General features: G+C 36.2%; 6 protein-coding genes across 6 annotated transcripts; 5 read left to right on the forward strand and 1 right to left on the reverse strand.

The window, feature by feature from the left end:
• Nucleotides 1–614: 614 nt before the first annotated feature.
• Nucleotides 615–2543, reverse strand: LOC146915501 (uncharacterized). The gene has a single exon (XM_085716438.1). The coding sequence runs from the start codon at nt 2382–2384 to the stop codon at nt 1005–1007; it is 1380 nt and encodes a 459-aa protein (XP_085572564.1). The 5' UTR covers nt 2385–2543; the 3' UTR covers nt 615–1004.
• Nucleotides 2544–7671: 5128 nt separating this feature from the next.
• Nucleotides 7672–11544, forward strand: LOC146915502 (zinc finger BED domain-containing protein RICESLEEPER 2-like). Its single transcript, XM_085721362.1, has 2 exons — nt 7672–9372; nt 10522–11544. Exons 1-2 carry the CDS (start codon nt 7672–7674, stop codon nt 11542–11544), a joined length of 2724 nt encoding a protein of 907 aa, XP_085577488.1.
• On the forward strand, nt 11532–13361 carry LOC146915503 (zinc finger BED domain-containing protein RICESLEEPER 2-like). The gene is made up of 3 exons (XM_085717876.1): nt 11532–12244; nt 12346–12655; nt 13159–13361. The coding sequence occupies exons 1-3, from the start codon at nt 11702–11704 to the stop codon at nt 13254–13256; spliced, it is 951 nt and encodes a 316-aa protein (XP_085574002.1). The 5' UTR covers nt 11532–11701; the 3' UTR covers nt 13257–13361.
• A 587-nt stretch (nt 13362–13948) lies between these two features.
• Nucleotides 13949–15079, forward strand: LOC146915504 (zinc finger BED domain-containing protein DAYSLEEPER-like). The gene is made up of 2 exons (XM_085717877.1): nt 13949–14287; nt 14791–15079. Exons 1-2 carry the CDS (start codon nt 14056–14058, stop codon nt 14886–14888), a joined length of 330 nt encoding a protein of 109 aa, XP_085574003.1. The 5' UTR covers nt 13949–14055; the 3' UTR covers nt 14889–15079.
• Nucleotides 15080–17212: 2133 nt separating this feature from the next.
• LOC146915505 (zinc finger BED domain-containing protein DAYSLEEPER-like) lies at nt 17213–18342 on the forward strand. The gene is made up of 2 exons (XM_085716439.1): nt 17213–17550; nt 18054–18342. Exons 1-2 carry the CDS (start codon nt 17319–17321, stop codon nt 18149–18151), a joined length of 330 nt encoding a protein of 109 aa, XP_085572565.1. The 5' UTR covers nt 17213–17318; the 3' UTR covers nt 18152–18342.
• Nucleotides 18343–18842: 500 nt separating this feature from the next.
• On the forward strand, nt 18843–19973 carry LOC146915506 (zinc finger BED domain-containing protein DAYSLEEPER-like). Its single transcript, XM_085716440.1, has 2 exons — nt 18843–19181; nt 19685–19973. Exons 1-2 carry the CDS (start codon nt 18950–18952, stop codon nt 19780–19782), a joined length of 330 nt encoding a protein of 109 aa, XP_085572566.1. The 5' UTR covers nt 18843–18949; the 3' UTR covers nt 19783–19973.
• The last annotated feature ends 3660 nt before the right edge of the window (nt 19974–23633 follow it).

Raw genomic sequence — 23633 nt, forward strand, 5'->3', positions numbered from 1 at the left:
ATATGCTCGTTAGATTTCCTAGAAACTATTACATGCTTCGATTCGATAAGGCTAGGCCACTTTATGCCCTTTTTACTGAAAGAAAATGATGAGTCCCATATTCCAAAAATTGTTATTTTTCCTCCAAACTCACGAAATTGCTTGATAATGTGATTCAAAAATGCATTAAACAGAATGGAAAGTGGTTATTTGGGTTAAAATATGCAAATGGCAGAATTTTGACCCAAACAGATTTTGTGGATAAAATGGAGAAATGGAATAGAAAGAAAGGGACGCCACACTCTCTAATCCAAGAAAGTGATAAGTCTATGGGATTGAGGATCACCACAAGAAAGGATTCTTGATATGATCAAAATTGGTCCAATCCAGAACCAAAGAGCAATTGCTCAAAAACACACATAGTGTAGTTTTTCACTCAAAATAGTCTTGTTTTCATTCATAATTTTCGCCCCTTATATATATGAAAGAGGTCACATGCTGTAATACAAGGAATATCAAAGAAAATAACTCATGAAAACTCTAAGAATTCAGCCATTAGTCTAACATTAATGCCTAGTGCTGAATAATTGCAAAAATGGTTACAAATTGATTTAGAATGAAATTGTGCAGCCACAATTGATGGTGGGGCGTCTCCCATGATGCTTAAAACGTTTCCAATTGATTTCTTCAATGAATGGGCTGAAAGAAAACAATTTATTGTGCTTTAAAGTGTAGCAGCACCACTTCCTTCTTTCCCTTGATGTCATGTGCTATTTTCCTGCCTCCCATTAATGTTCTTGTTTTCTTTTCACTATACTTGATTCAGCATATTATTTTCTTTTTAAAATAAAGCAAGCACGCCATTTAAAGCTTTTGAAAGCTTTAAAATGGATAAAACACACTAGAAATTCAAACTTAGTGTTTTTGGCCAGAATTGGTCCCTTACACTTTTATTACAACATAAAAATAAAAAACATCAAAATGGCCAGCAAGCAAGCCCTCCCTCCATTCCATTGTGGCCCTCATCATACTCCCCTTCTTCGAAAGAATTCGTCCACGAATTTGGAAGCTATACAACCTCCAGGTTCAAACACAATTCTTTCAAATTTTTGTGGCACCTTCTTTGGGAATACATCTTCACATTCCTGCAAGAGAAATTTAGTACAACTTGGAAAATTTTGAGTGTTAGTCAACAAAGCCACCTTTTTGCAAAGTAGTAAATATAGGGGCTGTTTGTTCATGACTATTTCTTGAGACTCTCCTTTTTTTTCAAGCAAACTCTCTTTCTTTTCTTTTGATTTTTCTTTTTCTTTTTCTCTTTTTTCTTGCTCATATTTTTCTTTCATTTTCTTTTGATCATCTCTAACCTCACTAGGACTCAATGGTGCAAGAATAATCTTTTGACCAGAATGCATAAAAGAGTACTTGTTGGTTCGGCCATCGTGAAGAACACTTCTATCAAACTGCCAAGGTCTCCCTAACAACAAATGACTAGCCTCCATTGGTACTACATCACACAAAACAGCATCTTCATACTTACCAATTTTAAAACAAACCTCTACTTGTTTATCACAAAGCATTTCTACATGTTCATTAAGCCATTGAAGTTTGTAAGGCCTTGGGTGAGGTTTTGTTTCTAATTCCAATTTAGACACCAAACGTGTACTAGCAACATTAGTACAGCTACCTCCATCAATAATTAAAGAGCATACCTTCCCTTGAACAAGGCATCTTGTGTGGAAAAGAGTTTCCCTTTGATTTGATTCCTCCTCCTTAGCTTGATTTCCCAAAAACCTCCTAATCATGAAAAAGTCTCCACTTGGTATTTCTTCAGCCTCCTCTTCAACATACCCATCATGATTTTCCACCTCAACGTGTTCATTCTCCTCAATTATCATAGTTCTCTTTGTTGGACATTGAGAAGCTATGTGGCCTTGACCTTGACATTTGAAACACTTAACACTTTTGTTAGTAGAAGTACTTTGAGAAGGGTTTGTTTGTATACCTTTAGGATCAGCCATGGACTCCTTTGGAATTGATGATGATGCTCCCTCCTTCTCTATTTTATCCTTCCAACTTGAAGAGTTAGAAGAAGAACTGTTTCTTCTTACTTGGCCTTTTCTCTTGAGTTGTTGTTCCACTTTGACAGCTTGATGTACCAAGTCATCCATTTCAACATAGTGATGAAGTTCAACAATGTCACTAATGTCATGATTTAGACCATGAAGAAATCTAGCCATGGTTGCTTCATTGTCTTCTTCCACATTAGCTCTAATTTTCGCAATCTCCATCTCCTTGAAATATTCTTCAACACTTTTTGAACCTTGAGTAAGTCTTTGCAATTTGTTGTGCAAATCTCTATGGTAATAGGAAGGTACAAACCTTCTCCTCATGATTCTCTTCATCTCATCCCAAGTATCAATCGGTTGTTCTCCATACCTTCTTCTTTCTTTGATCAATTGATCCCACCATACTAAAGCATACTCCTTGAACTCAATGGAAGCAACCTGCACTTTTTCAACATTAGAGTAATTATGGCAATTAAAAATTTGTTCAATTTTAGTCTCCCATTCTAGGTATGCTTTTGGGTCACTCTTTCCAACAAAAGATGGGACTTTAATTTTTATGCCTCTTAAATGATTTTCCCTTGGTCTCCTTCTAGGCCTCCTCTCATCCTCATCACCACTGCCATCATTAGAATTTTGAGACCTTCTTTCTAACTCATCAACTCTTTGTTGGAATTGTTCAGCTTGTTCTCTTAACAGCCTCTCAAAATGCTCACGCATTGCTCTCATTTGAATCGTCATAGCTGCTGTTCTAGGTGAAATTTTGTGAAATTAGTAACAAGTGTTTAAAATGGTCCTTACCACTCAAATTGCTCTTTTAGTTCTTTAAAGAAACCAAAAACAATCAACAATCCCAAAGACTTAACACAAAGAAAGACACTAAAACAAGAAACAAAGGATAAAGGTTGACTAGAAACGAAAGAAATAAAAAAAAATTAGAGTGTGGCAAAAACACAAAAAGGAGCAATTTTTTTCTAATATATTTTTTTCGTTTTTTTTATATGAATATCAATATTGGACAGAAAAAGAAGAAAAAAAAAATAAGGAACAAGAAGAAAGACACTTTACCAAAGTTTGACCCTTTTTAGAACCTTGCTCTGATTACCACTTGATGAGTCCCATATTCCAAAAATTGTTATTTTTCCTCCAAACTCACGAAATTGCTTGATAATGTGATTCAAAAATGCATTAAACAGAATGGAAAGTGGTTATTTGGGTTAAAATATGCAAATGGCAGAATTTTGACCCAAACAGATTTTGTGGATAAAATGGAGAAATGGAATAGAAAGAAAGGGACGCCACACTCTCTAATCCAAGAAAGTGATAAGTCTATGGGATTGAGGATCACCACAAGAAAGGATTCTTGATATGATCAAAATTGGTCCAATCCAGAACCAAAGAGCAATTGCTCAAAAACACACATAGTGTAGTTTTTCACTCAAAATAGTCTTGTTTTCATTCATAATTTTCGCCCCTTATATATATGAAAGAGGTCACATGCTGTAATACAAGGAATATCAAAGAAAATAACTCATGAAAACTAGAGCTGTCAAAACGGGCCGGGCCGTACGGGCCGGCCCGAAAGCCCGAATAAAATTGAGGGCTTGGGCCGAATAATTGCAGCCCGAAATATGAAGAGGGCTTTTTAGCCCGGCCCGTAAAAACCCGCAACCCGTTAGGGCTAGCCCGTCCGGGCTCCGGGCTGCCCGGAAGCCCGCAAAAAAAATACAACTGTTTTTTTTTTGGTCTGTGTGTGGTGTGGACACAGCCCAAACCCAATTGCATTAAAGATCCGACCCGGCCCAACTCCTAATTGAATTGAAAAAGAGAAGAAACCCTAATTATTCACTCCATCACTCTCACTGACTAGTCATTTGCGGCGGCTCTTCTCTTCTCAGCCTCTCAGGTCTCACAACTCACAAGCTCAGCATCTTCAGAATTAGAAGCTCACTCACGTCTCACACTCACAACTCACGGGTTCGATTTCTTCCTTTCTTCGTTTTCTGTTTTCTGCAGTTTCTTTGATCCTCATTTTTTCTTGGTTTCTAATTCAGGCTCAGCGGCTATGTTTCTAATTCAGGCTTAACAGCTCTGTTTCTTAATCTTCATCTTTTTCCAGGTTCGTATTTCTTTTGTCATTGAAGTGAACTGTGTGCATGTAATAACTTGTTGTTTTCATTATCATGATTACCAGTAGCTATAGGATTCACTGATGAATAAGAATTCCTAATGAACCACTCCAAATTCCAATAGCTATGGCATTACGTGACAGTATATACATAAAGAAATTGACAGAACTAAATTTGTGATTTGAGAACATGAAATAAAGCACAATACTGGATCTGACTGAGTTGGGTATGGTGAAAACGAAGTAGGCTCCACAACTGTTTATTTATAAGTGTTAAATCTTGATGATGGCCACTATCATTTTGGCATTTGGATGACACTAAATATATATTCAATTAATTAATAGTGTAAATGTGGCATATAGTACATCAGTACACGTTTAAATTGAAGGCATGTTTGATATAATTACATTGCGCTACACGTTTGGAGCTTACTTGAAATCACAACATGAAATAAAGCACAATATTGTCATGGTTATTTTATATTTAATGAATTGATTATTTATGTAATCTTTAATGATTGATTTTCTGGTTTAGAAGTCGTTATTCTACATTTAATTTGGCTTATAACTTGGCATATAATATTGTAGGAATTACAATCTGTTTGTGCTTCAAAGATGATGGATAGTGATACTGATAGTAGTAAAAGTCATGAAAATATGTGCGTTGATGGGGAAATTGAGAGCCAAGCTAGGGAAATTCCACCGGTACCACAAATTGATCAAAATGCACAAGAAGTGGCTTCTGATCCAAAGGATAAGAAGCGTAAGCAGGGGAAGGCTAAGACCAAGGCCAAGAGAAAGGGCAAGGCCCTAACATCTGACGTGTGGCATTATCTTGTGAAAGTTGGTATTGTAGATGGAGTAGAGAAATGTAGATGCAAGGCGTGTCACAAATTATTGACTTGTGAATCAAGCAGCGGAACTAGTCATTTAAAGCGTCATGTAGATAGTTGTAACAAGACTATCAAAAATCATGATGTGGGTGAAATGATGATTGATACTGAAGGAAAATTGAGAAAGAAAAAGTTTGACCCTATGGCTAATCGAGAAATTTTAGCTAGAATCATGATTACACATGGTGCACCATTTAATATGGTCGAGTGGAGGGTGTTTAGAGAATACCAGAAGTTTTTGAATGATGATTGTGTTTTTGTTAGTAGAAATACTATAGCCAAAGAGATTTTGAAAGTTTATGGTGATGAGAAGCAAAAGTTGAAATCACAGTTGGCTCAAATTCGTGGGAGAGTTTGTTTAACTTCTGATTGCTGGACTGCATGCACCAATGAAGGTTATATTTCTTTAACTGCTCATTATGTTGATGTGAATTGGAAGTTACAAAGTAAGATTTTGGCATTTGCCCATATGGAACCCCCACATACTGGGAGAGAATTAGCATTGAAAGTGTTGGAAATGTTAGATGATTGGGGCATTGAAAAAAAAGTTTTTTCCATCACTTTAGATAATGCTTCTTCAAACAATAGTATGCAAAACTTTTTGAAAGAACATTTAGGGTTATCAAATAGTTTGTTGGCTGATGGAGAATTTTTTCATATAAGATGCTCAGCTCACATCTTGAACCTCGTTGTTCAAGATGGACTCAAAGTAGTTAGCGATGCATTACATAAGATTAGGCAAAGTGTGGCTTATGTGAGGGTAACAGAAAGTAGGACACTACTGTTTTTCGAATGTGTTAGAACTGTTGGTGATATTGATACAACCATCGGATTGAGATTAGATTGTGTTACTCGATGGAATTCCACTTTTATAATGCTTCAGACCGCGCTTATTTATCGTCGTGCTTTTTTTAGTTTAAGTTTGCGGGATTCAAATTTTAAGTGTTGTCCTACAAGTGAGGAGTGGAGAAGGGCTGAAATAATGTGTGATATTTTGAAACCATTTTACAATATTACAAACTTGATATCCGGCTCTTCATATCCTACTTCAAATTTGTACTTTGGTGAAATATGGAAGATAGAGTGCCTTATAAAATCTCATTTGACAAGTGAAGATCTTTTGATTCAAAAAATGGCTGGAAGTATGAAGGAGAAATTTGATAAGTATTGGAGTGACTATAATGTTGTTTTGGCATGTGGGGCTGTTCTTGATCCAACCAAAAAGCTTAACTTTTTGAAGTTTGCTTATGAAAAACTTGACCCACTCACTAGTGAGGAGAAGTTGAAAAATGTTAAGATGACTTTGGGGAAGCTTTTTTCCGAGTATATCAAGAATGGGATTCCTTCTGATCTAAGCTCTTCACAAGTCCAAACGAGCTATAGAGGAGGAACTCAAATTATTAGAGCTGTCAAAACGGGCCGGGCCGTACGGGCCGGCCCGAAAGCCCGAATAAAATTGAGGGCTTGGGCCGAATAATTGCAGCCCGAAATATGAAGAGGGCTTTTTAGCCCGGCCCGTAAAAACCCGCAACCCGTTAGGGCTAGCCCGTCCGGGCTCCGGGCTGCCCGGAAGCCCGCAAAAAAATACAACTGTTTTTTTTTTGGTCTGTGTGTGGTGTGGACACAGCCCAAACCCAATTGCATTAAAGATCCGACCCGGCCCAACTCCTAATTGAATTGAAAAAGAGAAGAAACCCTAATTATTCACTCCATCACTCTCACTGACTAGTCATTTGCGGCGGCTCTTCTCTTCTCAGCCTCTCAGGTCTCACAACTCACAAGCTCAGCATCTTCAGAATTAGAAGCTCACTCACGTCTCACACTCACAACTCACGGGTTCGATTTCTTCCTTTCTTCGTTTTCTGTTTTCTGCAGTTTCTTTGATCCTCATTTTTTCTTGGTTTCTAATTCAGGCTCAGCGGCTATGTTTCTAATTCAGGCTTAACAGCTCTGTTTCTTAATCTTCATCTTTTTCCAGGTTCGTATTTCTTTTGTCATTGAAGTGAACTGTGTGCATGTAATAACTTGTTGTTTTCATTATCATGATTACCAGTAGCTATAGGATTCACTGATGAATAAGAATTCCTAATGAACCACTCCAAATTCCAATAGCTATGGCATTACGTGACAGTATATACATAAAGAAATTGACAGAACTAAATTTGTGATTTGAGAACATGAAATAAAGCACAATACTGGATCTGACTGAGTTGGGTATGGTGAAAACGAAGTAGGCTCCACAACTGTTTATTTATAAGTGTTAAATCTTGATGATGGCCACTATCATTTTGGCATTTGGATGACACTAAATATATATTCAATTAATTAATAGTGTAAATGTGGCATATAGTACATCAGTACACGTTTAAATTGAAGGCATGTTTGATATAATTACATTGCGCTACACGTTTGGAGCTTACTTGAAATCACAACATGAAATAAAGCACAATATTGTCATGGTTATTCTATATTTAATGAATTGATTATTTATGTAATCTTTAATGATTGATTTTCTGGTTTAGAAGTCGTTATTCTACATTTAATTTGGCTTATAACTTGGCATATAATATTGTAGGAATTACAATCTGTTTGTGCTTCAAAGATGATGGATAGTGATACTGATAGTAGTAAAAGTCATGAAAATATGTGCGTTGATGGGGAAATTGAGAGCCAAGCTAGGGAAATTCCACCGGTACCACAAATTGATCAAAATGCACAAGAAGTGGCTTCTGATCCAAAGGATAAGAAGCGTAAGCAGGGGAAGGCTAAGACCAAGGCCAAGAAAAAGGGCAAGGCCCTAACATCTGACGTGTGGCATTATCTTGTGAAAGTTGGTATTGTAGATGGAGTAGAGAAATGTAGATGCAAGGCGTGTCACAAATTATTGACTTGTGAATCAAGCAGCGGAACTAGTCATTTAAAGCGTCATGTAGATAGTTGTAACAAGACTATCAAAAATCATGATGTGGGTGAAATGATGATTGATACTGAAGGAAAATTGAGAAAGAAAAAGTTTGACCCTATGGCTAATCGAGAAATTTTAGCTAGAATCATGATTACACATGGTGCACCATTTAATATGGTCGAGTGGAGGGTGTTTAGAGAATACCAGAAGTTTTTGAATGATGATTGTGTTTTTGTTAGTAGAAATACTATAGCCAAAGAGATTTTGAAAGTTTATGGTGATGAGAAGCAAAAGTTGAAATCACAGTTGGCTCAAATTCGTGGGAGAGTTTGTTTAACTTCTGATTGCTGGACTGCATGCACCAATGAAGGTTATATTTCTTTAACTGCTCATTATGTTGATGTGAATTGGAAGTTACAAAGTAAGATTTTGGCATTTGCCCATATGGAACCCCCACATACTGGGAGAGAATTAGCATTGAAAGTGTTGGAAATGTTAGATGATTGGGGCATTGAAAAAAAAGTTTTTTCCATCACTTTAGATAATGCTTCTTCAAACAATAGTATGCAAAACTTTTTGAAAGAACATTTAGGGTTATCAAATAGTTTGTTGGCTGATGGAGAATTTTTTCATATAAGATGCTCAGCTCACATCTTGAACCTCGTTGTTCAAGATGGACTCAAAGTAGTTAGCGATGCATTACATAAGATTAGGCAAAGTGTGGCTTATGTGAGGGTAACAGAAAGTAGGACACTACTGTTTTTCGAATGTGTTAGAACTGTTGGTGATATTGATACAACCATCGGATTGAGATTAGATTGTGTTACTCGATGGAATTCCACTTTTATAATGCTTCAGACCGCGCTTATTTATCGTCGTGCTTTTTTTAGTTTAAGTTTGCGGGATTCAAATTTTAAGTGTTGTCCTACAAGTGAGGAGTGGAGAAGGGCTGAAATAATGTGTGATATTTTGAAACCATTTTACAATATTACAAACTTGATATCCGGCTCTTCATATCCTACTTCAAATTTGTACTTTGGTGAAATATGGAAGATAGAGTGCCTTATAAAATCTCATTTGACAAGTGAAGATCTTTTGATTCAAAAAATGGCTGGAAGTATGAAGGAGAAATTTGATAAGTATTGGAGTGACTATAATGTTGTTTTGGCATGTGGGGCTGTTCTTGATCCAACCAAAAAGCTTAACTTTTTGAAGTTTGCTTATGAAAAACTTGACCCACTCACTAGTGAGGAGAAGTTGAAAAATGTTAAGATGACTTTGGGGAAGCTTTTTTCCGAGTATATCAAGAATGGGATTCCTTCTGATCTAAGCTCTTCACAAGTCCAAACGAGCTATAGAGGAGGAACTCAAATTATTAGAGCTGTCAAAACGGGCCGGGCCGTACGGGCCGGCCCGAAAGCCCGAATAAAATTGAGGGCTTGGGCCGAATAATTGCAGCCCGAAATATGAAGAGGGCTTTTTAGCCCGGCCCGTAAAAACCCGCAACCCGTTAGGGCTAGCCCGTCCGGGCTCCGGGCTGCCCGGAAGCCCGCAAAAAAATACAACTGTTTTTTTTTTGGTCTGTGTGTGGTGTGGACACAGCCCAAACCCAATTGCATTAAAGATCCGACCCGGCCCAACTCCTAATTGAATTGAAAAAGAGAAGAAACCCTAATTATTCACTCCATCACTCTCACTGACTAGTCATTTGCGGCGGCTCTTCTCTTCTCAGCCTCTCAGGTCTCACAACTCACAAGCTCAGCATCTTCAGAATTAGAAGCTCACTCACGTCTCACACTCACAACTCACGGGTTCGATTTCTTCCTTTCTTCGTTTTCTGTTTTCTGCAGTTTCTTTGATCCTCATTTTTTCTTGGTTTCTAATTCAGGCTCAGCGGCTATGTTTCTAATTCAGGCTTAACAGCTCTGTTTCTTAATCTTCATCTTTTTCCAGGTTCGTATTTCTTTTGTCATTGAAGTGAACTGTGTGCATGTAATAACTTGTTGTTTTCATTATCATGATTACCAGTAGCTATAGGATTCACTGATGAATAAGAATTCCTAATGAACCACTCCAAATTCCAATAGCTATGGCATTACGTGACAGTATATACATAAAGAAATTGACAGAACTAAATTTGTGATTTGAGAACATGAAATAAAGCACAATACTGGATCTGACTGAGTTGGGTATGGTGAAAACGAAGTAGGCTCCACAACTGTTTATTTATAAGTGTTAAATCTTGATGATGGCCACTATCATTTTGGCATTTGGATGACACTAAATATATATTCAATTAATTAATAGTGTAAATGTGGCATATAGTACATCAGTACACGTTTAAATTGAAGGCATGTTTGATATAATTACATTGCGCTACACGTTTGGAGCTTACTTGAAATCACAACATGAAATAAAGCACAATATTGTCATGGTTATTCTATATTTAATGAATTGATTATTTATGTAATCTTTAATGATTGATTTTCTGGTTTAGAAGTCGTTATTCTACATTTAATTTGGCTTATAACTTGGCATATAATATTGTAGGAATTACAATCTGTTTGTGCTTCAAAGATGATGGATAGTGATACTGATAGTAGTAAAAGTCATGAAAATATGTGCGTTGATGGGGAAATTGAGAGCCAAGCTAGGGAAATTCCACCGGTACCACAAATTGATCAAAATGCACAAGAAGTGGCTTCTGATCCAAAGGATAAGAAGCGTAAGCAGGGGAAGGCTAAGACCAAGGCCAAGAGAAAGGGCAAGGCCCTAACATCTGACGTGTGGCATTATCTTGTGAAAGTTGGTATTGTAGATGGAGTAGAGAAATGTAGATGCAAGGCGTGTCACAAATTATTGACTTGTGAATCAAGCAGCGGAACTAGTCATTTAAAGCGTCATGTAGATAGTTGTAACAAGACTATCAAAAATCATGATGTGGGTGAAATGATGATTGATACTGAAGGAAAATTGAGAAAGAAAAAGTTTGACCCTATGGCTAATCGAGAAATTTTAGCTAGAATCATGATTACACATGGTGCACCATTTAATATGGTCGAGTGGAGGGTGTTTAGAGAATACCAGAAGTTTTTGAATGATGATTGTGTTTTTGTTAGTAGAAATACTATAGCCAAAGAGATTTTGAAAGTTTATGGTGATGAGAAGCAAAAGTTGAAATCACAGTTGGCTCAAATTCGTGGGAGAGTTTGTTTAACTTCTGATTGCTGGACTGCATGCACCAATGAAGGTTATATTTCTTTAACTGCTCATTATGTTGATGTGAATTGGAAGTTACAAAGTAAGATTTTGGCATTTGCCCATATGGAACCCCCACATACTGGGAGAGAATTAGCATTGAAAGTGTTGGAAATGTTAGATGATTGGGGCATTGAAAAAAAAGTTTTTTCCATCACTTTAGATAATGCTTCTTCAAACAATAGTATGCAAAACTTTTTGAAAGAACATTTAGGGTTATCAAATAGTTTGTTGGCTGATGGAGAATTTTTTTCATATAAGATGCTCAGCTCACATCTTGAACCTCGTTGTTCAAGATGGACTCAAAGTAGTTAGCGATGCATTACATAAGATTAGGCAAAGTGTGGCTTATGTGAGGGTAACAGAAAGTAGGACACTATTGTTTTTCGAATGTGTTAGAACTGTTGGTGATATTGATACAACCATCGGATTGAGATTAGATTGTGTTACTCGATGGAATTCCACTTTTATAATGCTTCAGACCGCGCTTATTTATCGTCGTGCTTTTTTTAGTTTAAGTTTGCGGGATTCAAATTTTAAGTGTTGTCCTACAAGTGAGGAGTGGAGAAGGGCTGAAATAATGTGTGATATTTTGAAACCATTTTACAATATTACAAACTTGATATCCGGCTCTTCATATCCTACTTCAAATTTGTACTTTGGTGAAATATGGAAGATAGAGTGCCTTATAAAATCTCATTTGACAAGTGAAGATCTTTTGATTCAAAAAATGACTGGAAGTATGAAGGAGAAATTTGATAAGTATTGGAGTGACTATAATGTTGTTTTGGCATGTGGGGCTGTTCTTGATCCAACCAAAAAGCTTAACTTTTTGAAGTTTGCTTATGAAAAACTTGACCCACTCACTAGTGAGGAGAAGTTGAAAAATGTTAAGATGACTTTGGGGAAGCTTTTTTCCGAGTATATCAAGAATGGGATTCCTTCTGATCTAAGCTCTTCACAAGTCCAAACGAGCTATAGAGGAGGAACTCAAATTATGTCATCTTCATATGATGTAAGTTTATATATTCTTTATTTATTTTATTCTTTTATTAATTATTTTGTTTTTTTTTTGTATGAATATTTTGTAACTTGGTTAGGTTGGGTGATTTGTAGGAATTTGAAGAATATGAAAGCCAATCAAGTAACAACACCGGAAAATCTGAACTTGATACTTATTTAGACGAGTCTCGGATGCCTCAATCTGCAGAATTTGATGTCTTAGCTTTTTGGAAGGAAAGAAGTCGTAGAAGTCCAAATCTTGCAAAGATGGCTTGCGATATATTGAGTATTCCAATAACAACGGTGGCATCAGAATCTGCGTTTAGTATTGGCGCCCGAGTTGTGAATAAGTATAGAAGTTCAATGAAAGATGATTCTGTTCAGGCTCTCTTGTGCGCACGTAGCTGGCTACATGGTTTTGAAGGTATGTTTTTCCTATGTTGATGCTGCTGCGTTTAAAGTTCTATCATTTATTGCCTATTTTGCTATGTTGCTGCTGCTGTGTTGCTGATGTGTTTATTTATTGCCTATTTTTAGTTTATATAAATGCTTAAGCTAGAGCCAAAACAGTAGAGAAATTGAACTTTTATCTCTTGAAATTACTACTGAATTGCATATGAAAAATTGTCTTGAAATTTTTGCTATTGAATTGCCACTAAACAAGTAGTGCCACAAAACAGCAATAACAAACAATACAACAGGGATCACCAACATTGTGATCAAGTTCCACAACTACCTATTGATGCAACAGACTTTGCAAATACCACCACATCAGACCCAATTTGCCAAACAAAAAGCTAGGGACACTGATGCACCTCCCACAACCAATTTTGTTATTCTTATGTCTCTCTTTATACTTTAAGCGTTTAATTAAACGGTCATGCTTTTATGCTTCTATATTTAACAATCAAATTTCTTAATTTGTAGAATTATATGATGACAACAATGATGTTCGAGAAGATGAAACTAATGGAAGTGGACAAGCATCAAACAGTGTGGAAGTTGTGAACCTTACTGAAGATTAAGTGACTTTGTTTGGGAGTGACTTTTTGGATCTCATTAAAACTTTTGTTATGTTATTTTGGATAATTGGTATTTTGAATTTAGAATCTTAATCATTCTGGATAATTGGTGACATATGATAATGTTACTTTGGACAATTGTTATTCTGCAATGTTACTATTACTATGGATAATTGTTATTCTGCTTGTTGATTTGTGTTTTTTGTTGTGCTGTTCTTGTTCCTCCTTCTTAGTTAGTGATTCATTGTTTGCACTTTAGTGGCTTTTTGGTTGGGAGGCAATGAGGCACTCTTTTATTTCTTTCTGCCAATGTTACTCTTTGTTGTTGTAACTTGTAGGCTTGTAGCAACTTGGCTTTTGCAAATCTTCTTAATTTAATGAATATGCCGTTAAACAAAATGTGTTTAAACTAAAGAATGAAAAAAAAAAAAAAAGTATGTCCGGGCTGGCCCGTTAGCCCGGGAGCCCGTATAGGGCCGGGCTCGGGCTCCATTTTTCGAGCCCATATTCAAACAGGGCTTTTTAGCCCGGCCCTAAAAAGCCCGTTGCCCGACTGGGCCGGGCCTAAACGGGCCGGGCCGCCCGTTTTGACAGCTCTACAAATTATGTCATCTTCATATGATGTAAGTTTATATATTCTTTATTTATTTTATTCTTTTATTAATTATTTTGTTTTTTTTTTGTATGAATATTTTGTAACTTGGTTAGGTTGGGTGATTTGTAGGAATTTGAAGAATATGAAAGCCAATCAAGTAACAACACCGGAAAATCTGAACTTGATACTTATTTAGACGAGTCTCGGATGCCTCAATCTGCAGAATTTGATGTCTTAGCTTTTTGGAAGGAAAGAAGTCGTAGAAGTCCAAATCTTGCAAAGATGGCTTGCGATATATTGAGTATTCCAATAACAACGGTGGCATCAGAATCTGCGTTTAGTATTGGCGCCCGAGTTGTGAATAAGTATAGAAGTTCAATGAAAGATGATTCTGTTCAGGCTCTCTTGTGCGCACGTAGCTGGCTACATGGTTTTGAAGGTATGTTTTTCCTATGTTGATGCTGCTGCGTTTAAAGTTCTATCATTTATTGCCTATTTTGCTATGTTGCTGCTGCTGTGTTGCTGATGTGTTTATTTATTGCCTATTTTTAGTTTATATAAATGCTTAAGATAGAGCCAAAACAGTAGAGAAATTGAACTTTTATCTCTTTAAATTACTACTGAATTGCATATGAAAACTTGTCTTGAAATTTTTGCTATTGAATTGCCACTAAACAAGTAGTGCCACAAAACAGCAATAACAAACAATACAACAGGGATCACCAACATTGTGATCAAGTTCCACAACTACCTATTGATGCAACAGACTTTGCAAATACCACCACATCAGACCCAATTTGCCAAACAAAAAGCTAGGGACACTGATGCACCTCCCACAACCAATTTTGTTATTCTTATGTCTCTCTTTATACTTTAAGCGTTTAATTAAACGGTCATGCTTTTATGCTTCTATATTTAACAATCAAATTTCTTAATTTGTAGAATTATATGATGACAACAATGATGTTCGAGAAGATGAAACTAATGGAAGTGGACAAGCATCAAACAGTGTGGAAGTTGTGAACCTTACTGAAGATTAAGTGACTTTGTTTGGGAGTGACTTTTTGGATCTCATTAAAACTTTTGTTATGTTATTTTGGATAATTGGTATTTTGAATTTAGAATCTTAATCATTCTGGATAATTGGTGACTTATGATAATGTTACTTTGGACAATTGTTATTCTGCAATGTTACTATTACTATGGATAATTGTTATTCTGCTTGTTGATTTGTGTTTTTTGTTGTGCTGTTCTTGTTCCTCCTTCTTAGTTAGTGATTCATTGTTTGCACTTTAGTGGCTTTTTGGTTGGGAGGCAATGAGGCACTCTTTTATTTCTTTCTGCCAATGTTACTCTTTGTTGTTGTAACTTGTAGGCTTGTAGCAACTTGGCTTTTGCAAATCTTCTTAATTTAATGAATATGCCGTTAAACAAAATGTGTTTAAACTAAAGAATGAAAAAAAAAAAAAAAGTATGTCCGGGCTGGCCCGTTAGCCCGGGAGCCCGTATAGGGCCGGGCTCGGGCTCCATTTTTCGAGCCCATATTCAAACAGGGCTTTTTAGCCCGGCCCTAAAAAGCCCGTTGCCCGACTGGGCCGGGCCTAAACGGGCCGGGCCGCCCGTTTTGACAGCTCTACAAATTATGTCATCTTCATATGATGTAAGTTTATATATTCTTTATTTATTTTATTCTTTTATTAATTATTTTGTTTTTTTTTTGTATGAATATTTTGTAACTTGGTTAGGTTGGGTGATTTGTAGGAATTTGAAGAATATGAAAGCCAATCAAGTAACAACACCGGAAAATCTGAACTTGATACTTATTTAGACGAGTCTCGGATGCCTCAATCTGCAGAATTTGATGTCTTAGCTTTTTGGAAGGAAAGAAGTCGTAGAAGTCCAAATCTTGCAAAGATGGCTTGCGATATATTGAGTATTCCAATAACAACGGTGGCATCAGAATCTGCGTTTAGTATTGGCGCCCGAGTTGTGAATAAGTATAGAAGTTCAATGAAAGATGATTCTGTTCAGGCTCTCTTGTGCACACGTAGCTGGCTACATGGTTTTGAAGGTATGTTTTTCCTATGTTGATGCTGCTGCGTTTAAAGTTCTATCATTTATTGCCTATTTTGCTATGTTGCTGCTGCTGTGTTGCTGATGTGTTTATTTATTGCCTATTTTTAGTTTATATAAATGCTTAAGATAGAGCCAAAACAGTAGAGAAATTGAACTTTTATCTCTTTAAATTACTACTGAATTGCATATGAAAACTTGTCTTGAAATTTTTGCTATTGAATTGCCACTAAACAAGTAGTGCCACAAAACAGCAATAACAAACAATACAACAGGGATCACCAACATTGTGATCAAGTTCCACAACTACCTATTGATGCAACAGACTTTGCAAATACCACCACATCAGACCCAATTTGCCAAACAAAAAGCTAGGGACACTGATGCACCTCCCACAACCAATTTTGTTATTCTTATGTCTCTCTTTATACTTTAAGCGTTTAATTAAACGGTCATGCTTTTATGCTTCTATATTTAACAATCAAATTTCTTAATTTGTAGAATTATATGATGACAACAATGATGTTCGAGAAGATGAAACTAATGGAAGTGGACAAGCATCAAACAGTGTGGAAGTTGTGAACCTTACTGAAGATTAAGTGACTTTGTTTGGGAGTGACTTTTTGGATCTCATTAAAACTTTTGTTATGTTATTTTGGATAATTGGTATTTTGAATTTAGAATCTTAATCATTCTGGATAATTGGTGACTTATGATAATGTTACTTTGGACAATTGTTATTCTGCAATGTTACTATTACTATGGATAATTGTTATTCTGCTTGTTGATTTGTGTTTTTTGTTGTGCTGTTCTTGTTCCTCCTTCTTAGTTAGTGATTCATTGTTTGCACTTTAGTGGCTTTTTGGTTGGGAGGCAATGAGGCACTCTTTTATTTCTTTCTGCCAATGTTACTCTTTGTTGTTGTAACTTGTAGGCTTGTAGCAACTTGGCTTTTGCAAATCTTCTTAATTTAATGAATATGCCGTTAAACAAAATGTGTTTAAACTAAAGAATGAAAAAAAAAAAAAAGTATGTCCGGGCTGGCCCGTTAGCCCGGGAGCCCGTATAGGGCCGGGCTCGGGCTCCATTTTTCGAGCCCATATTCAAACAGGGCTTTTTAGCCCGGCCCTAAAAAGCCCGTTGCCCGACCGGGCCGGGCCTAAATGGGCCGGGCCGCCCGTTTTGACAGCTCTACAAATTATGTCATCTTCATATGATGTAAGTTTATATATTCTTTATTTATTTTATTCTTTTATTAATTATTTTGTTTTTTTTTTGTATGAATATTTTGTAACTTGGTTAGGTTGGGTGATTTGTAGGAATTTGAAGAATATGAAAGCCAATCAAGTAACAACACCGGAAAATCTGAACTTGATACTTATTTAGACGAGTCTCGGATGCCTCAATCTGCAGAATTTGATGTCTTAGCTTTTTGGAAGGAAAGAAGTCGTAGAAGTCCAAATCTTGCAAAGATGGCTTGCGATATATTGAGTATTCCAATAACAACGGTGGCATCAGAATCTGCGTTTAGTATTGGCGCCCGAGTTGTGAATAAGTATAGAAGTTCAATGAAAGATGATTCTGTTCAGGCTCTCTTGTGCGCACGTAGCTGGCTACATGGTTTTGAAGGTATGTTTTTCCTATGTTGATGCTGCTGCGTTTAAAGTTCTATCATTTATTGCCTATTTTGCTATGTTGCTGCTGCTGTGTTGCTGATGTGTTTATTTATTGCCTATTTTTAGTTTATATAAATGCTTAAGATAGAGCCAAAACAGTAGAGAAATTGAACTTTTATCTCTTTAAATTACTACTGAATTGCATATGAAAACTTGTCTTGAAATTTTTGCTATTGAATTGCCACTAAACAAGTAGTGCCACAAAACAGCAATAACAAACAATACAACAGGGATCACCAACATTGTGATCAAGTTCCACAACTACCTATTGATGCAACAGACTTTGCAAATACCACCACATCAGACCCAATTTGCCAAACAAAAAGCTAGGGACACTGATGCACCTCCCACAACCAATTTTGTTATTCTTATGTCTCTCTTTATACTTTAAGCGTTTAATTAAACGGTCATGCTTTTATGCTTCTATATTTAACAATCAAATTTCTTAATTTGTAGAATTATATGATGACAACAATGATGTTCGAGAAGATGAAACTAATGGAAGTGGACAAGCATCAAACAGTGTGGAAGTTGTGAACCTTACTGAAGATTAAGTGACTTTGTTTGGGAGTGACTTTTTGGATCTCATTAAAACTTTTGTTATGTTATTTTGGATAATTGGTATTTTGAATTTAGAATCTTAATCATTCTGGATAATTGGTGACTTATGATAATGTTACTTTGGACAATTGTTATTCTGCAATGTTACTATTACTATGGATAATTGTTATTCTGCTTGTTGATTTGTGTTTTTTGTTGTGCTGTTCTTGTTCCTCCTTCTTAGTTAGTGATTCATTGTTTGCACTTTAGTGGCTTTTTGGTTGGGAGGCAATGAGGCACTCTTTTATTTCTTTCTGCCAATGTTACTCTTTGTTGTTGTAACTTGTAGGCTTGTAGCAACTTGGCTTTTGCAAATCTTCTTAATTTAATGAATATGCCGTTAAACAAAATGTGTTTAAACTAAAGAATGAAAAAAAAAAAAAAGTATGTCCGGGCTGGCCCGTTAGCCCGGGAGCCCGTATAGGGCCGGGCTCGGGCTCCATTTTTCGAGCCCATATTCAAACAGGGCTTTTTAGCCCGGCCCTAAAAAGCCCGTTGCCCGACCGGGCCGGGCCTAAACGGGCCGGGCCGCCCGTTTTGACAGCTCTACAAATTATGTCATCTTCATATGATGTAAGTTTATATATTCTTTATTTATTTTATTCTTTTATTAATTATTTTGTTTTTTTTTTGTATGAATATTTTGTAACTTGGTTAGGTTGGGTGATTTGTAGGAATTTGAAGAATATGAAAGCCAATCAAGTAACAACACCGGAAAATCTGAACTTGATACTTATTTAGACGAGTCTCGGATGCCTCAATCTGCAGAATTTGATGTCTTAGCTTTTTGGAAGGAAAGAAGTCGTAGAAGTCCAAATCTTGCAAAGATGGCTTGCGATATATTGAGTATTCCAATAACAACGGTGGCATCAGAATCTGCGTTTAGTATTGGCGCCCGAGTTGTGAATAAGTATAGAAGTTCAATGAAAGATGATTCTGTTCAGGCTCTCTTGTGCGCACGTAGCTGGCTACATGGTTTTGAAGGTATGTTTTTCCTATGTTGATGCTGCTGCGTTTAAAGTTCTATCATTTATTGCCTATTTTGCTATGTTGCTGCTGCTGTGTTGCTGATGTGTTTATTTATTGCCTATTTTTAGTTTATATAAATGCTTAAGCTAGAGCCAAAACAGTAGAGAAATTGAACTTTTATCTCTTGAAATTACTACTGAATTGCATATGAAAACTTGTCTTGAAATTTTTGCTATTGAATTGCCACTAAATAAGTAGTGCCACAAAACAGCAATAACAAACAATACAACAGGGATCACCAACATTGTGATCAAGTTCCACAACTACCTATTGATGCAACAGACTTTGCAAATACCACCACATCAGACCCAATTTGCCAAACAAAAAGCTAGGGACACTGATGCACCTCCCACAACCAATTTTGTTATTCTTATGTCTCTCTTTATACTTTAAGCGTTTAATTAAACGGTCATGCTTTTATGCTTCTATATTTAACAATCAAATTTCTTAATTTGTAGAATTATATGATGACAACAATGATGTTCGAGAAGATGAAACTAATGGAAGTGGACAAGCATCAAACAGTGTGGAAGTTGTGAACCTTACTGAAGATTAAGTGACTTTGTTTGGGAGTGACTTTTTGGATCTCATTAAAACTTTTGTTATGTTATTTTGGATAATTGGTATTTTGAATTTAGAATCTTAATCATTCTGGATAATTGGTGACTTATGATAATGTTACTTTGGACAATTGTTATTCTGCAATGTTACTATTACTATGGATAATTGTTATTCTGCTTGTTGATTTGTGTTTTTTGTTGTGCTGTTCTTGTTCCTCCTTCTTAGTTAGTGATTCATTGTTTGCACTTTAGTGGCTTTTTGGTTGGGAGGCAATGAGGCACTCTTTTATTTCTTTCTGCCAATGTTACTCTTTGTTGTTGTAACTTGTAGGCTTGTAGCAACTTGGCTTTTGCAAATCTTCTTAATTTAATGAATATGCCGTTAAACAAAATGTGTTTAAACTAAAGAATGAAAAAAAAAAAAAAGTATGTCCGGGCTGGCCCGTTAGCCCGGGAGCCCGTATAGGGCCGGGCTCGGGCTCCATTTTTCGAGCCCATATTCAAACAGGGCTTTTTAGCCCGGCCCTAAAAAGCCCGTTGCCCGACCGGGCCGGGCCTAAACAGGCCGGGCCGCCCGTTTTGACAGCTCTAATGAAAACTCTAAGAATTCAGCCATTAGTCTAACATTAATGCCTAGTGCTGAATAATTGCAAAAATGGTTACAAATTGATTTAGAATGAAATTGTGCAGCCACAATTGATGGTGGGGCGTCTCCCATGATGCTTAAAACGTTTCCAATTGATTTCTTCAATGAATGGGCTGAAAGAAAACAATTTATTGTGCTTTAAAGTGTAGCAGCACCACTTCCTTCTTTCCCTTGATGTCATGTGCTATTTTCCTGCCTCCCATTAATGTTCTTGTTTTCTTTTCACTATACTTGATTCAGCATATTATTTTCTTTTTAAAATAAAGCAAGCACGCCATTTAAAGCTTTTGAAAGCTTTAAAATGGATAAAACACACTAGAAATTCAAACTTAGTGTTTTTGGCCAGAATTGGTCCCTTACACTTTTATTACAACATAAAAATAAAAAACATCAAAATGGCCAGCAAGCAAGCCCTCCCTCCATTCCATTGTGGCCCTCATCAGAAAAAGGGTCAAAAACAAGTAAAATCCGTAAATTAACCAGGAAATTCACTTTACCACCATTTTGGCCGTTTTTCCAATTTCTAAAATCAACCATGGGAGTCGTAGATATGCTCGTTAGATTACCTAGGAACTATTACATGCTTCGATTCGATAAGGCTAGGCCACTTTATGTCTTTTTTAGTGAAAGAAAAAGGGTCAAAAACGAGTAAAATCCGTAAATTAACAAGGAAATTAACTTAACCACCATTTTGGCCGTTTTTTAAAATTCTAATATAAATCATGGAAGTCGTAGATATGCTCGTTAGATTTCCTAGGAACTATTACATGCTCCGATTCGATAAGGCTAGGCCACTTTATACCCTTTTTAGTGAAAGAAAAGAATCAAAAACAAGCAAAATCCGTAAATTAACAAGGAAATACACTTTACCACCATTTTGGCCGTTTTTCAAATTTCTAAAATCAACCATGGAAGTCGTAGATATGCTCGTTAGATTTCCTAGGAACTATTACATGCTTCGATTCGATAAGGCTAGGCCACTTTATGCCCTTTATACAGAAAGAAAAAGAATCAAAAACAAGTAAAATCCGTAAATTAACCAGGAAATTCACTTTACCAACATTTTGGCCGTTTTTAAAATTTCTAAAATCAACCATGGAAGTCGTAGATATTCTCGTTAGATTTCCTAGGATGTATTACATGCTTCAATTCGATAAGGCTAGGCCACTTTATGCCCTTTTTAGTGAAAGAAAAAGGGTGAAAAACAAGTAAAATCCGTAAATTAACAAGGAAATTCACTTTACCACCATTTTGGCCGTTTTTCAAATTTCTAAAATCAACCATGGAAGTCGTAGATATGCTCGTTAGAATTCCTAGGAACTATTACATGCTTCGATTTGATAAGGCTAGGCCACTTTATGCCCTTTTTAGTGAAAGAAAAAGGGTCAAAAACGAGTAAAATCCGTAAATTAACAAGGAAATTAACGTAACCACCATTTTGGCCGTTTATGAAAATTCTAATATAAATCATGGAAGTCGTAGATATGCTCGTTAGATTTCCTAGGAACTATTACATGCTCCGATTCGATAAGGCTAGGCCACTTTATGCCCTTTTTAGTGAAAGAAAAAGAATCAAAAACAAGTAAAATCCTTAAATTAACAAGGAAATACACTTTACCACCATTTTGGCCGTTTTTCAAATTTCTAAAATCAACCATGGAAGTCGTAGATATGCTCGTTAGATTTCCTAGGAACTATTACATGCTTCGATTCGATAAGGCTAGGCCACTTTATGCCCTTTTTACTGAAAGAAAAAGAATCAAAAACAAGTAAAATCCGTAAATTAACCAGGAAATTCACTTTACCACCATTTTGGCCGTTTTTCAATTTTCTAAAATCAACCATGGAAGTCGTAGATATGCTCGTTAGATTTCCTAGGAACTATTACATGCTTTGATTCGATAAGGCTAGGCCACTTTATGCCATTTTTAGTGAAAGAAAAAGGGTCAAAAACAAGTAAAATCCGTAAATTAACAAGGAAATTCAGTTTACCACCATCTTGGCCGTTTTTCAAATTTCTAAAATCAACCATGGAAGTCGTAGATATTCTCGTTAGATTTCCTAGGAACTATTACATGCTTCGATTTGATAAGGCTAGACCACTTTATGCCCTTTTTAGTGAAAGAGAAAGGGTCAAAAACGAGTAAAATCCGTAACTTAACAAGGAAATTAACCTAACCCCCATTTTGGCCGTTTTTGAAAATTCTAAAATCAACCATAGAGGTAATAGATATGCTCGTTAGGTTTCCTAGGAACTATTACATGCTTCGATTTGATAAGGCTAGGCCACTTTATGTCTTTTTTAGTGAAAGAAAAAGGGTCAAAAACGAGTAAAATCCGTAAATTAACAAGGAAATTAACTTAACCACCATTTTGGCCATTTTTTAAAATTCTAATATAAATCATGGAAGTCGTAGATATGCTCGTTAGATTTCCTAGGAACTATTACATGCTCCGATTCGATAAGGCTAGGCCACTTTATACCCTTTTTAGTGAAAGAAAAGAATCAAAAACAAGCAAAATCCGTAAATTAACAAGGAAATACACTTTACCACCATTTTGGCCGTTTTTCAAATTTCTAAAATCAACCATGGAAGTCGTAGATATGCTCGTTAGATTTCCTAGGAACTATTACATGCTTCGATTCGATAAGGCTAGGCCACTTTATGCCCTTTATACAGAAAGAAAAAGAATCAAAAACAAGTAAAATCCGTAAATTAACCAGGAAATTCACTTTACCAACATTTTGGCCGTTTTTAAAATTTCTAAAATCAACCATGGAAGTCGTAGATATTCTCGTTAGATTTCCTAGGATGTATTACATGCTTCAATTCGATAAGGCTAGGCCACTTTATGCCCTTTTTAGTGAAAGAAAAAGGGTGAAAAACAAGTAAAATCCGTAAATTAACAAGGAAATTCACTTTACCACCATTTTGGCCGTTTTTCAAATTTCTAAAATCAACCATGGAAGTCGTAGATATGCTCGTTAGAATTCCTAGGAACTATTACATGCTTCGATTTGATAAGGCTAGGCCACTTTATGCCCTTTTTAGTGAAAGAAAAAGGGTCAAAAACGAGTAAAATCCGTAAATTAACAAGGAAATTAACGTAACCACCATTTTGGCCGTTTATGAAAATTCTAATATAAATCATGGAAGTCGTAGATATGCTCGTTAGATTTCCTAGGAACTATTACATGCT

The sequence above is a fragment of the Medicago sativa genome, chromosome 6 (assembly GCF_051527215.1).
Source record: "Medicago sativa cultivar Bolivia chromosome 6, Bolivia_mono, whole genome shotgun sequence".
Lineage (NCBI taxonomy): Eukaryota > Viridiplantae > Streptophyta > Magnoliopsida > Fabales > Fabaceae > Medicago > Medicago sativa.

Coding starts and splice junctions, on each gene's coding strand:
- LOC146915501 (XM_085716438.1), bottom strand. CDS start 2,384: ATGAAGAGAATCATGAGGAGAAGGTTTGTACCTTCCTATTACCATAGA.
- LOC146915502 (XM_085721362.1), top strand. CDS start 7,672: ATGGATAGTGATACTGATAGTAGTAAAAGTCATGAAAATATGTGCGTT. Junction 9,373..10,521: donor CTGTCAAAACGGGCCGGGCC/GTACGGGCCGGC, acceptor ATAATATTGTAG/GAATTACAATCTGTTTGTGC.
- LOC146915503 (XM_085717876.1), top strand. CDS start 11,702: ATGCTTCAGACCGCGCTTATTTATCGTCGTGCTTTTTTTAGTTTAAGT. Junction 12,245..12,345: donor TTATGTCATCTTCATATGAT/GTAAGTTTATAT, acceptor GGTGATTTGTAG/GAATTTGAAGAATATGAAAG. Junction 12,656..13,158: donor CTGGCTACATGGTTTTGAAG/GTATGTTTTTCC, acceptor CTTAATTTGTAG/AATTATATGATGACAACAAT.
- LOC146915504 (XM_085717877.1), top strand. CDS start 14,056: ATGCCTCAATCTGCAGAATTTGATGTCTTAGCTTTTTGGAAGGAAAGA. Junction 14,288..14,790: donor CTGGCTACATGGTTTTGAAG/GTATGTTTTTCC, acceptor CTTAATTTGTAG/AATTATATGATGACAACAAT.
- LOC146915505 (XM_085716439.1), top strand. CDS start 17,319: ATGCCTCAATCTGCAGAATTTGATGTCTTAGCTTTTTGGAAGGAAAGA. Junction 17,551..18,053: donor CTGGCTACATGGTTTTGAAG/GTATGTTTTTCC, acceptor CTTAATTTGTAG/AATTATATGATGACAACAAT.
- LOC146915506 (XM_085716440.1), top strand. CDS start 18,950: ATGCCTCAATCTGCAGAATTTGATGTCTTAGCTTTTTGGAAGGAAAGA. Junction 19,182..19,684: donor CTGGCTACATGGTTTTGAAG/GTATGTTTTTCC, acceptor CTTAATTTGTAG/AATTATATGATGACAACAAT.